Source organism: Pollicipes pollicipes, unplaced genomic scaffold (genome assembly GCF_011947565.3).
Source record: "Pollicipes pollicipes isolate AB1234 unplaced genomic scaffold, Ppol_2.1 Scaffold_4740;HRSCAF=5597_pilon_pilon_pilon, whole genome shotgun sequence".
Lineage (NCBI taxonomy): Eukaryota > Metazoa > Arthropoda > Thecostraca > Pollicipedomorpha > Pollicipedidae > Pollicipes > Pollicipes pollicipes.
Window position 1 is genome coordinate 31,655,920 of NW_023596545.1, and position 15,884 is coordinate 31,671,803.

The window sequence follows — 15,884 nt, forward strand, 5'->3', positions numbered from 1 at the left end:
CGAGAACAACGCACTCTGGATTTTACACGAAGTATTCATTTTGGAGATCCTTTTCTGTGTGACTGTCTAATTCTAAATGAAATTTCCTGTGTTCTCAGGCACGTCAGCGAAGGTTTTACGCATTAATTCTGACGCGCTAAATATGCAAGGAACTGGCCATTGTCGTGCAGCTCTAAAACCATCTTTTGGCGCTAAACAAGCTTATATTGCTGTTTTATAACCAGTCAGTACTTTGGTTTGAATGCTGGGTACACTTCTCATTAAGATAGCAACACGGTAACATCTAACCCAAAAGTCCTAGATTGACTGGTGGGCTGCTGTGAGGTCTTTTGAAGCCTTTCCGTTCAGCATTGTGGATCGTTGTTGTAAATAGGTTGTTCTGTCTCTATCTAGCTATGTGTGCGAGACGAGACTAGCGTAACGACCGGGCGGAGCTGGTTGCCGACGCCGGAGCCGTCTGCAATGACAATGCTTCGCACAGTAGGACGTTGCGATGCGATTTCTCTGTTTGGACCCTTTTTTGGAATAAGATACAACATATGTCCTTTACGTATGATTGATATACATAAATTTTGGTTATCTTCGTCTCATTGGCATCCTGAATTTCTATGTTTTGTGTGTCATTTAACGGGCAAGTGTGTCACGTTAATGTTCTGCGGAATAATGAATGTTCATCTCATTTTTGGCGAGTCCATTCATGGGCAGTGACTTTCGGATACAAATTAATTGGTGCACATTCCCCTTCCACATGGCTAACACTACTTTCACCGGAAAATCATCAAATTTAACTATTCTGTTTTTTTTTGCTATTTGTTTTAAAAGTACGTTACCGTAAAGCACGTTTTAGTAAAGTACGTAAAAGTTTAAAGCACGTACGTTACCGCGTAAAAGACGGTAACAGGTACACTACTATCCACGTGGCGCCACACCAGTTGTATTTTTGTCCGAAGTTTGGAGCGCTGCGCATGATATCATTACACGACCAGAAAATCACGACAGTCGCGCACTACGTCGCCGTAACGTTGCAGCGAAGGAGGCGATTGCTGCCTCTCGGAGACTGAGTCTTGCTAAAACTGTGGGGAAAACATTGACGTCACTGCTGAGGGGTTTATGCACAGATGCAATGAAGGCAAATTCTGCGAAAATCCAAATAATTGCGTTAGGCTCTCATGCGGTAGCGTATGTAGAGGAGGTACCTTGGACACTTCCCCCCCCCCCCCCCATTAGGTTTTGAGAGGCCCGAAGAGTCCCTCGAGACCTACGATTTCAGGGAGCGTTCCACATTTATATGAGGGTTTGAACTGCAATATCCACCTTGAAGACCTTTCGGTGCAGTTCACAATCCTGTCCTTCTTAACACATAAACCCCTTTGTTTTTTAGCTGCACGCCCGCGAAAATGGGAAAGTGTTTCAAAGCCATCTTGGCATTCATGACGTCATCATACCGCCATTCAAGCCCTATCATTCCATAAGCCATGCGGCGATCAAGGCTGAGGAAAATATAATGGTCGTGTCGGAACGTATCTGATGTTCATGAGCAGTATTGCCAGATATAACGGCCGTCAACTGGCTCTCGATGAATGTTGTGCTAAGTACGATGACGTAATCAAGCAACGCCGTATCGAGGAGCATATTTACTGGACAGATAAATGGTGTGGTATAGAACAGTTTTCTACTTAAAAGTAGACTAGTAGTCAAAAGTGAGCTTGTTTCATCATCACTGATGCTTGCTTCAATATCTTCAAATGTGAAACATTCCCTTTAGGGCCCGATTTTAGGGCGCGATGGACTGATCGGACCCCACCGGCACGGCCCTGGTCTCAAATATCAGTTAGGGGGCCTCTTGCACTGATGGGGGACCACTGAGACAAGATTGTTTTTAAAATTTCGGCCAGAGATTACCACTACTGACCAGTCGGCACCGTGTCGGTCCGAGTTATGAGAATTTTGCAAGCAGAGACACGGCCGGGCCCGCAATTTACGTTGGTTGGTGTCATTGCAACAATGCAGGCTTCGTGCATCGTCAGGGGTGCACAGTGCCTTACATGCTGATCTGTGTCAACAAGGGCCCTCGAGTCGGTCGGCGGAAGACTTGCGCAACAGAAACGGGAACGGGACCCCGAATGCCAGAGGGTCTCTTGCGTTGCTCGGGGCCCTCTGACAATGAAAGGAAACATGGGAGCTTACAATGATTGTTTACATTAAGGCAATGGAATCATCCTGTGCCGGCCGGGGCCCCTAATACCGAACGGTGGACCCCCAACTCAATTCCAGCATGGGCCCGTTAAGCCGAACTGAAGTTTATGTGCCAATTATTAGACCACCTACGGCGATCAGGGGTGCTGTTGCGTCATTGAGCATTCCCCGCGTCGATCCGGGGTCAACTGCGCGGGTCAGAGGGCCTCCCGTGTCATGGAGAGGACCAGTGTGATATGATATATCCCTCTTAAGACCTCTTTTTCAGAATGCCAGCTGGAAGACACACCGCAGTGGGACGAAATGGCCCTTCGCCCCTGACTGGGAATAACAATGTGCCCCCTAGCCTCATACTCGAGGGGTCCCTTACCCGGAAAGAAATAAGTGGGGTCATTGGTGATCAATATGGTGGGTCGAAATGAGTTCAAAGCCGAATAAGACCCTTTTTCCTTTTGTGAATTTTTTTTTTTGAGAATGCTTACGCTTTGGTGAATATTTACTCCTTTACAGCAGCGAGTAGTGAAATAAACTATATCAAAAGGTTTGAGCCTGCACGCCCGCAATCTCGGGCGTATAGACAGCGATGGCATGGCTTGAAACTCTCCTGTGATGCTGAGAAACATATGGTCCGCCCTGCTCAAGTGCTGTGATGCATCACACCAGACAGCAGAGTTGTAAAGTAACTTGCCATTGCAATGGGTAGGTGCCTGAACCTCCAGTTACATAGTAACAACTTCCCAAACACGGAGGCTTGGGCGTCTTGAAAGCGTTAAACCATGGCAAACGTTTGAAGTCGGAGGTTACGCTAAAACCTGTCACTCAACGCCCGTCGTTGTCAATTGTGAGAAAGTGTACGTCAGGCTATGATACTTGCGGGGAGAATGAACTACATGAGTGCCTTAAGATAGGAACTTTTATTGTAGCGCAAAAAAAGGCCACCAGCTGATGAAGGCGAGCGGGCTGGCACGTTTCCAAGCCACACACCTCAGCTTCACGCTTCCCCGATTCACAGCGTGATGCAAATTGTTCTGACGGATGTTTAACACGCGCACGGGTGGCCGGTTGGATATCCTTTGTTCGGGTGGGGGTCAATTTGACCCCCGAGCCCTCAGGAACTAAGAGAGGTGGAGACACTAAATTTACAGGGTTTGTTGGTCTACACGTGAACTCAGGAAGGTCAAAGTTTGCAGTTCCTAGGTCGCGAGCTTTGGGTCAAACAATGATTTAAGGTGGGTGGCTTTGTTTGACCTTTATAATTCATGGTCACCAAAGTCATACAAGACTACCTTGGGTTTTACATCTGAGCAACCGACAAATGTTACGCCAGGCAGTATGTTCCTGAAAACAAAATTTGCTAGGGTCATTTAAGATCAGTGACTTATTCTGACCTTTAAGAAGTCCATTGAAGATGCAACATGCGGTTCATGTTATCAATAAATTAGAACTGATCACCGGAAACGTTCCCATGCAGTAAGCCATAGAGTAATAAAACAGGTTGGTTTTGGTTTCATCTTTCCTTCATGCCTGACTTTAGGTCAATGGAATTTGTTTATTCCATTGTTGTGTTTCCAAGAAAGCATCTCAGATATGCATGGTTTCGTCTAACACTTCGTTGATGCATCAGATTGAACGATTCCCTAGAAATTGACTTCGCTGAATCCATGGCCTGCCTTTGACCTGCCGTAGGTCAGTGACCTTACAAGGTACACCAGAATTTTTTCATACTAAAGAATCCGCTATTCAATGGTCTACACTTCTGCAAAATTTGACGCGGCTAGTCTGCGCCGTTCGGAAACCATTCTGGAAAAACCTTCGGGGGCGGGGGCAATTTAACCTCCCCCTCCCCCCGAGCACGTGTTGACGGTAGTGATTTGAATAACAGCCGTCAAGCGTCACACACTAACCATAATAGACAGCACCTTTAGAACACCGTCGTGCATCCAATATGATGCACCACGCATGGTTGAAAATCCTGAGAAAACTTGTTGCAAAGCCACTAAAACGGTTTTTCATTGGGACTAGGGAAACAATATGGTTAGTGTGTCAGTCCGCTAGTCAAAGTGGCAATTCTGACACGGCCAGTCTGGTAGTAACTCTAACGTCATAAAAAAAACGTTACACCATGTCTTATTCGAACGATGACGTAGTTGGGAGGATATGTGCTGAATTGTGAAATTGTGTTGTATAAAGCGGTGTTTTGCACTTAAGCATACTAAGCACAAAAGCATACTAACAGTCACTAAAAAACTTTTTCCGCAATGTCTGATGCTTGCATCAATGTCTTGAAATTTGGTACACCTCCCTCCCTTTAATGATGGAATCTCTGTACCTGTTGTTCCTGTTGCTGCAACTCTCAATAACAAGTTCAGAGGATGAGCCTAAAGGAGACGTTCCATATTTGACAACATTGTGGCAAGCATCCGATATAATGAAAGAAGCTCACTTATAGCTATTGGTATGCATTAAGTGCAAAAGAATGCTTTAGAAAGCACAATTTCGCTATGAAGTACGCGTGTTCCGCTCCTCAATGCATCGTCGTTCGATTGCGATATGGAACATTTTTACGACGTTAGAATCGCTGCCAGACTGGCTCTGTCAGAATTGCCACCTTGGTAGACCGGCTGACTGGCTTGTAGTACCTCACTCGCCGCAGGGTTGCTTGTGAATTCATGTGTTCGACATGAACGGACGGTTATTATGTGCTGTAGTTTATATGATAACATTTTTTTTACAAGCAGTTGCATTCTCGGCTACGGCACTATTTTTTTTACAGGGAATCCACGCTTGTTGTTCCATAGTTGCTGGGGTTCTTCTACTCAAGTAGCCATATTGCTCAAATAGCCACCAAAAGTCGGTGCAGTTCAAAGTCCTTGAATCCTGAATCGCGCTAGTTTCTGAGCTATACACCCGCGAAGATGGAGACATTATTTGAAGAGAGAGTATTTCAGGGTTATCTTGGCTTGTATGACATCATAATGATGCCATTCAAACCCTGCCGTTCCATCGCCCATGTGACGATCAAGACAAATAAGGACAAATGTCGAGTCGTTCATGTCTGGCGTTCGTGAATACCATGTTCCAGATACAATGGCTGTCAATTAGCTCTCAAGCAATGTTGTGCAATGTACGATAACGTAATCAAACAATGGCGCATTGTGAGGTATCTTTACTTAACAGAGAAATTGTGTTGTTGAGAGCAGTCATTTTCATGTGAAAGTATGCCACCAGTTATGAGTGAACCATTTCATCATGTCTGATGCTTGGCTCGGCATCTTCGAATGAGGAACATTGCCTATATATATATATATATATATATATATATATATATATATATATATATATATATATATATATATACAGTCCAATGCTGTTCTGAAACGTTTATCACATGATGTGGGCGTGAAAGTAAATCAAACTGCTTTCCGCGTAAAATTCTGTTGGTGATCAGCTGTGCTGTCTACATCACTGACAAATCCTAATAGTTAATGAGATCAAGTTATTGATTTTTTCTCAGATTCCCTCACTTAAGCAAAACTAAACTCATGAGAAAATATGTTGCGAAAAGTGCTACTTAGAACACTACGAGGAAGGGCACAAAAGGTAAATCACGAACCCATAACCATATTTGCTTCAGCGAACACGTTCATCACTGCCACTGCCATCCATTGGCGAGTTCAAGCACAAGTGAATGCTAGAGTGGCTATTTCGCACGGCCAATTTCGCAGCACCCCTAACGTCATGCAGATATTTCATGACACAATCAAACAATGACGTGTTGAGGAGCATATTTACTCAAGAGCAAAGCGTTTGTCCTTAGCAGCCCTTTCCATTTCAAAGTATGCTTATAGTTACAAATGGCCTTATTTCATCATGCCTCATGCTTGGTTCAGTACCTTCAAATGTGGAGCATTCTCTTAAGCGATCGAGACACCAACTCCAAGCAACCCATCACGGGGAGCGTTCGCTGGGGTTCTAGAAGTCATCGGTGAAACAGCTGTGTTAGCGGGTGGTGAGACGTGATCTTCATTCGTGTCTTTGCCGGTTTGTCTTGAACTGCGCAGCAGTGTTTTGACGTGCAGCGGCGAGATCCACTTACGTGGACACGTTGCGAAACGCATCTTGCATCTTGAATCTTGACTTTAATCTATCAGGATGCCCGGCCACTGAGGGTCGTTCTTCGAGATCGAAATCAATGTTAAATGATGAGGAACGCAATAGGAACAAACTACAGTGCTTAAAGCCAGCGATATTGACGCAGGCTGGCACTGCAATCACTCTGAGTAGGACAGCGTTAAACTTAGATGGCGAGCCGTACCCCAACAGGTGTGTTTCTGCTGCTTCAACGGGGGCTGAAGAAAGACGAGGGTACTTTGTAGAAGGTATATTATACGCCCAAAGACAAACAAGACATACAGTGACATGAGGTAAATTATGCTTAAAGGGAATGTTTCGCATTTGTGGCGGATTTAAACTGAAAAGACCATCTTGAAGATCATTCGGTGCAGTTCACATCCCTGCAAGGTTTAAACCATTCTAGTTTCTGACCTCCACGTCCGCGAAGATGTGCAGACTATCTCGGGGAGACTATTTCAAGGTCACAGGCATCAATAACGCAATACAAATGCCATTCAAGTCTCGTTATTTCATTTGCCATGCGGCTATCAAGGCCATGAAAAATATGATTATGGAGCCATTCATATGTGGTGTTTTTTAGCACAATTTCCAGACAAAGCTGTGACCAACCGGCTTTCAGTGAATGTTGTGCAAGGTACGATGACGAAATCCAGCAATGGCGTACTGATGAGCATATTTACTAAATAGAGAAATTGCGTTATTCAAAGCAGTCTTTTTTCAAATATGCGTCTTTTGATTGTGATAAGTGAGCTTATTTCATCGTATCTGATGCATGTTTCAATACCTTCAAATATGGGACATTCCCTTTAATATCTAAACTGGCGGGGGATTGTCAAAGAGAAGATGCTTCACCAAGTCGACAATCGTCTACCCACACGTTCTCTTCTTCCGTAAGCATTCTTTATTGTCCATGATCATTCTAGGCGTATTGAAAACATACCTGGGTGACCCATGTGAGGGTTAATTTAAACCCAATCGCGAGTGTTAATTTAAGACTGGACAACGCCGTCCAGCCAGCGGGCTGGACTAGAGCTGCACCGTCAACCCCACTTCAAAACAATGGAGCACGGTATCTTTCGTTTTGGCCATTGTCATGGTCACCAAACTTTAAAAGCCAGTTCAGTGGTTGGGACACCAGAGTGCATTTGGTCTGCCGAGTTAGCCTCTGTCAGCATGAGATGACATTTTAGGGCAATGATTGAGGGCATATTACAGACAATGTCATAGTCACCAGACCATAAGACAAGACCCCGGAGATTTTGAGCATAAATTGAGCTTCGTCACCGGGACTAAAATCCATCTGAACGACCCACCTCTCATGGTTGCCCTTCAATTTATTTCCAGTGCAAGGCCGAAACCAAGAGCAAATAACAGGGAACGCCATAGCCCAAATTTAAGCAGTTCTAACTGGTTCCAGCTGCTCTGCGGCTCAAGACTCAAGTGCATGACTCCGGCTCAAGTGCCCCGAGAAAGAATGAGAGTGCGAGCGAGAAAAGGGAGGGAGTGAAAAGGAGTGCGAGAGAGAGAGAGAGAGAGAGAGAGAGAGAGAGAGAGAGAGAGAGAGAGAGAGAGAGAGAGAGAGAGAGAGAGAGAGAGAGAGAGAGAGAGAGAGAGAGAGAGAGAGAGAGAGAGAGAGAGAGAGAGAGAGAGAGAGAGAGAGAGAGAGAGAGAGAGAGAGAGAGAGAGAGAGAGAGAGAGAGAGAAGAGGGCGCGTGCTTATTCCCATGCAACCAAAATTGATACAGAAGGTTTCGGAAGCATGGAAGAGGCCATGTTGAAGGCAGCTACGGAAGGATTTGGATGGGGGGGGGGGGGGATTTACAACAGCGGTGTCTATTCATTTACAGCTCTTTATAGCAGAGGCAAGAGGTCCATCATAAATGCAAATTCATTTTCAGTTCCCAATGGGGTTCAAAGCAATTGTGGCGGATGGCTGACGGATGCCCGATGTTGGCAGAAACCAGCGGAACAAGCTGAAGCTGGATGACCTAGTGCTGAACTCGCCGGACCATCGGCGGCTGCCGGCGCTGCGGCACCACATCTCTTCGGACAACATGGCGGCCGTGACGTCCGGCGCGCCCACCTTCCACATTCCCAACCTGCGCGTGGAGTGTCGGCGCAAGACCAACAGCGCCGAGGACTTCAGCAGAAAGAGCTCGGGCTCGGCCGGCTCGTGTGAGTACCTGCCAAGGCTTTATAATGACAGGTTGGGCGACAGGATTATGCTGAAATCTCAAAGATCTCAAACTGGTACCGGCGTAGCAATCTTAGATTTTGATTCCAATCAGTAGTTGTAGCAATAATACAACTTAATGTCATTCGTAAACACATGATCGCTAGCTAAATATCGTAACCGGAAATACGCGATTTGCAGACTTTAAAACTCAAGAGTCGAAAAATACAACTAGATGTGCCAATGAAATAAGCACAGATACGGTTCTGGTGCTTTGGCGACATAACCCAACTGCGCAGGCCCGGCTAGCTGCATGCAGAGCAACATAGGTATTTTACAGTGTGCATTCAAATGTGATTTGATTTAAGATGCCGCTCCTCTAAGATGCCCTCTTGCTCTAAGCTCTAAGCTCTAAGATGCCCTCTTGCATCCTACCGGAAGAATGTAGCCTATGCATTGCTCTGACAATAATATTTTGAACTCGCGAAAGGTCTGTGGTATGTTTGTAGGCATTATGATCGGAACACTTATGATCAACTTTATTCCAATAATTATGTTCTAAACATAAAAAGCAAGCATATACGATGACTCGGTGTCAAGCCATGGTTGTTTACAGGCTGCTACCTGCCGTGTTTTAATCTTTACTACTATAACCAATGACATGCAGTTGATCAGATGCGTTCTTATTACAATGATACTAATATTAACGCAATCGTGTGACTGCCGCAGCAGTGTTCAACGCAGAGCGACACAACCTGAGTTGGGGCCCCCAATCCATGCTCAACTGAACATACCTTGCACCCTGCCATTTGGTGCAAGGTATGTATTATGCAGTTCCTGGTGGCAGGTGGTACCTCCTACACACGTGAAGATGTTGCTTTGTTTCTAGCACTGATCAGGTTCAGAAAATATCATAGAGCGTGCCATTTGGGCCGTGCTACGGATGCTCGTTAGCGTTTCATCATTACAATTGGCATAGCCATATTTTCCACAAGTGAGCGGGGGGGGGGGGGGGGGGGGGGGCTGATCAGTACGATACTCTTTCAAGCCCTTCTTTTTGTCAAATGCCGCACATCGCGATAATTGTTTGTTTTGGATAGAGTAGTGCAAACACCGGGGCCTTCAGGCGCAGTGCTTGGGTAATGAGTAGGCCATGTTTGGTCCCAGGAGGATTTGGCTCCTGGGGTTCTACCAAGGGCGCCGGAACGAGGGGGTTGAGGTGGGGTAGTGGGGGCAGCTCGCCCCTCTCCCGACTTGGAAGCCGTCCCCCTCTAACTTGGATGGCTTGTGGAGTGCCCATGCTAGTATGTTAAGGGCACATTCTGAACTGTAAAAGGATTGTGTAAACCTGCAAAAGTTTATGCTGATCTATCGAAGGCTCATTCTAGCCTATGTAGGATCCATTTTGACCAGAAAAGGGAACTTTGGAGCCTGTAGAGGGCTCATTCTTACCTTTGGAAGGCCCATTTTTGACTGTGGAGGACCCATTTCTGCCTGCAGAAGCCCATGCTGATCTGTAGCCGGTTCACTTGTAATTGTGGAGGGCCCGTTCTGACCTGTAGGGGGCCACTTTGACCAGTAGAGGCCTGTTATTGACTGTGGAGAGCCCATTTTGGCCTGTAGGGGCTCATTCTGTTTTGCAGAGTACCCATCCTGACCAGTAGAGGACCATTCTGACCTGTAGTGGGCCCATTCTAACCTGTGGAGAGCCTGCTATTGACGTCGAGTCTATTTTGTCTCGCAGAGGGTCCATTCCTAGCCTATGAGGCCCATTCTGACTTGTAGAGGGTCATTTTTGACTTATGGGAGCCCATCTAGGCTTGAAAGGGGCCCACTTTTCAATCTTAGCGGTCGCGCTTCGGCGAGTTTGCCCCTGCCCCTCAACTTGAACTAGCTCCCGCGCCCCTGGGTCTCACTTGCCTTTCAGGTATAGTATCAGGCATCATGTTGCCCTCACTTTCCTTTTCCAATGATCATCACAGATAACATTTGGTTGCATTCAATCAGCATCTAATTGATATTTTGAGAGCGCTCGGAAATGTAATTATGTCATAGCACGGGAACTGTTTGTAGCTAGAAGATGTTATCAAGTAATGTTGTTGTCGTGCTTCATCCAGGCAAACCTATTGTAAACTGGCTGCCTGTAGCTATCAGTTGGCTCTGCTTGCCAACTAAACCTGTCATTTTCCTTCCTTTTGTTATGCTTTGAAAGATAGCACCCTGCTTTGCACATCCCAAGTTTGAAGCCGGTATCGGCCAGCCAGGCGATATCCAAGAAATCCCAGAAAAGACTACAGTTCAGTCGTTGAATTTTTACCTTGAAGTTTGTAACTAACAGGTTTTGACACATGAAGCCAGTGTTACAAAGTACCACAGGTTGTTGCCATTTGGAAATGACCTCCACATTTCCAACGTATTGATGTGCACTTTTCGTTACTCCCGGATTTCTGAAGGCTTCATTAGGCCAAGTTTGCAAACAATCTAATGCTAGGCATGGCTATGGCGGTGAACGGAAGCGGGCCAAAGATCGCATTTGTACCCTCAGCATGTCTTGGAAAAGCTTCAGTTCCGACTCCATGCATATGCTGAAGAGTGATCCAGCTAGGCATCCCATAATCCACTTCACGCGAAATCAGACTGTATTTATCTTCCCGGTCCATCCGGCCACGAAAATTCCTGGAGCCTCTCTTAGCATTGAATACAATCGCTGTCGTCTTCTTACCGGTTGCTCGATCGGATATTTCTCTTCCATCGAACTGACCATTCGTTAATACGTGTCACCGGTTTGAAATAACCCGTATAATAATAATAACCCGATGACAGCAAGCTCAAAACGCTCTATGGCAATCTCCAGCGCTCAGCTCCGTTGGACACTCAAACCTGACACGCCCGCGCCCGCCCGCCTCCGCTAGCGCAGCCCCGCTACCTGCGCGTCGGCGATACGACCCAGACACCGGCCACGTGACCACGGGCCAATCACTGCGCACCACGCAGGGGTGTGCTCTGGCGCATCGCGCCGGTCAAGGCGGTCCGAGCCCGGACCAGCCCGGACCGGACCGGACCAGCCAGGCCAGGCCAGGTCAGGTCAGGCCGGCTGCCCACGCACCTTGACAGACCACACCGGCCAAAGCTCCACTCAGGCAGCTGCATAGACCCCTTCAACGGGATGCAAATCATGGCGCAGTGATACGGGCTGATAATACCAACCACGGCTGATCAACCGCAGCTGTTTGAACCCCAGGTATAGAAAGGAGACAAACTTTTAAAAACGTTGTGGGAATCACCTTGTGGGGAAGAACGGCTTATAATGACTGGAAAACGATTATTGAAAAAATCCGTATTGTTACGCCCTTCAACAAGTAAATGCCCAGCAGCATCTCTGTGGCGACGTCATTATATTTATATATATATATATATATATATATATATAATGTATATCTATCTATATCTATATATAATGTATATATATATATATATACATTATATATATAATGTATATCTATCTATATATATAATGCATATATATATATATATATATATATATATCGTCATTGAATGGTGTAATAGTTATATATCAAGCTCAAGTGATTGGATAAACCAATTGAAAGAGTACATTTGTGTTGTATTAGGCACACAAGAAAGACAAGGCGTGCCCGAAACTTATGAGAGAACAAACTGAGAACAAAAATGACAAAACAAAGAGAACAAACATTTGTAACCAAGGGTAATAATGTGTGTGGATGTTTCGATTTTCATAGTGAAGTGTTTGGACGATATATTGGGATAGAATTATGTAATGCTGCAAAGTCCCTGCCACCGAGGTTTAGTACGCGTGGTAGTCGTTTGCGGTCATTAACGTGATACGTTTTTTTTTTCTCGAGTCCGTTCGGTAGCTGACGTGTATTGCGAGCCAGAGCTCGTGGGCACTCAGCTACAATTTTGGCCAGTCCAATGTGTGGACTGCATCCAACGAACCACGTGCGAGGCCAGCACCGGAACACACGTCTCAAGGTAGATCTATTGCAGACGGGCTAACCGACACACCAATGACGTCATCAAAGCGGCCATATGCGCTGGGTTGCCGACCTGAGGGCCGCCGCGCCCAGCATGCGTGTGGTTTTCTTCAAAGGTATCAATTGATCAAATTGACAACGCCCAATCCACTCAGAAGTAAACTCTCCCGTATTACGGCAGTCGCCTGAAGTCGAAGACGAATGGAATGCTCCCAACGCTGTTTTCCATCTTTACGCTGCGTTGCCCCTCTCGCGTCCGTCTGCCAATTCTCCTGTCTTCCGTCAGGCGGCCTCAGCTTCCGGCGGATGGGTGATTACGTAGCGAGATGGGATTCCAGGTCAAACCGAGTGAGGAGTCCGTTCACAGAAAACCATGTCTAAAAATAGCATCGAGAGGAGAAATCGCTTCACGAACACGCGCTTTCATTCGACGGCAGCTTTGCTGCGCGGCTGCTCTCGCTCGTCGGCACCGTCGGTCGGTGCTGATGGCGAACGGATGCCCTGGCTTTGAGAGGCTGGACATAAGAAGACACCGTCCAGCTGGACAACTTTCCATTCATTCGACTCTCGTTTTGCTCGAACAAACGGCAAAGCGATGTTACTCGTGTTAATAAATGCATTAAAAATAGTTTGCTAGCAGATTTAACTCCAGCGCTGTCGATGAAAGCAGGTGGGTGTGACACACCCGCCCGTTCTCAATATAATTGCATTGCCGATTAGTTGGTGTTTATACCCATAAACGAATATCTTTGCGTCATTTAAGTTTCATACAAATCGATAGGTGAAGTCGCGCTTGGGTGGGGTAGGTTAATACCAATAATAGGGTAGGACCCCTTCCCCGAAGGTGTTACCGGAATGATTTCCAAACGGCGCGTTTTAATCGTGCCAAACTTTGCATAGTTGTGAGCAATTGCACAGCCGGTTTTTTGTATAATGTTAGATGTACCTTTTAAGGTCGTTGGCCTACGGTGGGTCAAGGTCAGGCCATGAATTTAGCGAAGACATTTTCGAGGGAATCGTTCAGTCTGATGTAACAACGGAGTGTTAGGCGAATCCATTCATCTCTGAAATAGTTTCTGAGACAATGGAATAATTGAATGAACAAATTTCATTGACCTGGGATCAGGTTTGAAGATCAGAGCAGGATCGAAACTAACCTGTTTTATTACTCATCGGCTTGCTGTTTGGGATAGTGACACTCATTTTACATTTATTGACAGCAGGAACCGTATTACACATCTTCTGTGGAATTCTTAAAGATCAGAATAGGTCACTCACCTAAAATGACCTGTGTCTTCATTTTGTTTTAGAAACATACTACCAAGCGTAGTCTTTCACGCTTATTCGAATGCAAAAATCAAAGCAGTCTTGTATGATTTTGGTCAGCGCGACCCGCAAAAGTGAAATAAAGCCACTGATCTTAAATGAACGTCAGGATCTTTTGGTGAGAGCAGGTATCTAGGTTCACGGTTGTTGCATGGAAAGGTCTCTGGCCACTTCGGACAATAATCATGAGCTTGACCTTTTTTTACCTCATTTGGCATGTAGCCCATGACCTAGGTGCCTCAATTTTTACACAAGTGAGTGCCCGTGAAAGTGAACACATCCTGTGGATTTTGTTCTCCTAGCCCCCTAAGTTTCTGAGATCCCAGGAGCGTCAAACTGAACCCCCACCCCACACAAGCGAAGGATATTCAACCGTCCACCCGGGTGTATGTCGAGTGTTCCCTACACTCGCCAGGCTAGCTACTGCCTTCAATATAAAAGAGCTCTGTGATACCAATCATGGGAGAGCCTTGTGTTTATCTCCACAACTGCTGTGGAAAGTCCGGTGTTACTGACTGAGGGCCGTGTCCCTAAAGGCAGCCATCGGAAAGTTTGGACGCCGGAGGCCAGATCCCACTTCAGTTGGCTCCAAGCGCACCAATCGACGCCAAAAGTTGGCCTGCGCTGGGACTCCTGGCAGCTGTCATTTGTCGTAGGCCGTCGATCCATGGTGCCCTGTTTTTCCTGAGTCGCTTAATTTGGGACCGAGTGATGAAGCACACAAGTTAAGGTGACCTATTAAGTTGTTTTGGAGAGCTTTGAATGCAGGGCTCGATCAGATTATGTGTAGTTCAGTTGTTGATGGGGAACACTACGCTGCGTATGATCGAAGTCAAGTACAGAAAATCTCAGAATAGTTGAACGACTTCTTGCCCGTAAGAGCACTTCTGGCAAAAGAAAATAATATCGTAGCGTACAACATAACCATGCATTTTTTCTGCCATCTTTTCATTGTGAAAAGTAACACTTTGTCATTTCCAATTTTACTTCGAATCAATTTTAAGAACACAAAGTTTCGAAAATATTGAAACCATATTTGTGTTGAAGTAAAACGATCAGAAAATTGGATAGATTAAAACATAAAGACTCATTTGCACCTTCTCGTGTCCACTTTTCCTTTGTCTGATGATGCAGCGTGTACTCCCTTGCAAGTTGTGAACCAGCTTTCCCAGATCCACTCAAGCTACCACATTACCAGACCAGACAGACTACCAGACAGTCTACTCGACTATCACCAGGCACTTTGTGGCACCCAGCTACCTACTTGGCCTCTCCCTTGACTCCTTCCTGCCCAGCTGCGTCTCCACCCGGCCTTACAAGAACTCCTCCATGGCGTAACGTGATCACATGAATTAATAGAAACATCTTGACCGGTAAGCTGATTGCGGCTTGTTGGCCGGGGCGACCTGAAAGGCCCCTGATCGGTAGCCGCACTCCGCCTGCCAGAGCCAGAGCTCGGCGCCGCACCGCCGCCGCCGCTGCTGCTGCTGCCAGAGCCAGGGTTGGCCCGCTCGGCGCCGCACCGCCGCTGCCGCTGCTGCTGCTGCCAGAGCCAGAGCTCGGCGCCGCACCGCCGCCGCCGTTGCTGCTGCTGCCAGAGCCGGAGTTGGCCCGCTCGGCGCTGCGCCGCCGCTGGTGCTGCTGCTGCTGCCAGAGCCAGAGCTCGGCGCCGCACCGCCGCCGCCGCTGCTGCTGCTGCCAGAGCCAGAGTGGGCCGCTCGGCGCCGCACCGCCGCCGCTGCTGCTGCTGCTGCCAGAGCCAGAGCTCGGCGCCGCACCGACGCCGCCGCTGCTGCTGCTACCAGAGCCAGAGTTGGCCCGCTCGGCGCCGCACCGCCGCCGCTGCTGCTGCTGCTGCCAGAGCCAGAGTTGGCCTGCTCGGCGCCGCACCGCCGCCGCCGCTGCTGCTGCTGCCAGAGCCAGAGCTCGGCGCCGCACCGCCGCCGCCGTTGCTGCTGCTGTCAGAGCCGGAGTTGGCCCGCTCGGCGCTGCGCCGCCGCTGGTGCTGCTGCTGCTGCCGGAGCCAGAGCTCGGCGCCGCAC

General features: G+C 47.2%; 1 protein-coding gene across 1 annotated transcript in view; it reads left to right on the forward strand.

Annotated features, from left to right (window-relative positions):
- LOC119098204 (SCY1-like protein 2) overlaps positions 1–15,884 on the forward strand; it is a 189,470-nt gene that overhangs the window by 160,812 nt on the left and 12,774 nt on the right. The window contains exon 15 of the mRNA XM_037221130.1: positions 8,288–8,505. Within this exon, the coding sequence (XP_037077025.1) occupies positions 8,288–8,505 (218 nt within the window). The remainder of the gene's footprint in view (positions 1–8,287; positions 8,506–15,884) is intronic.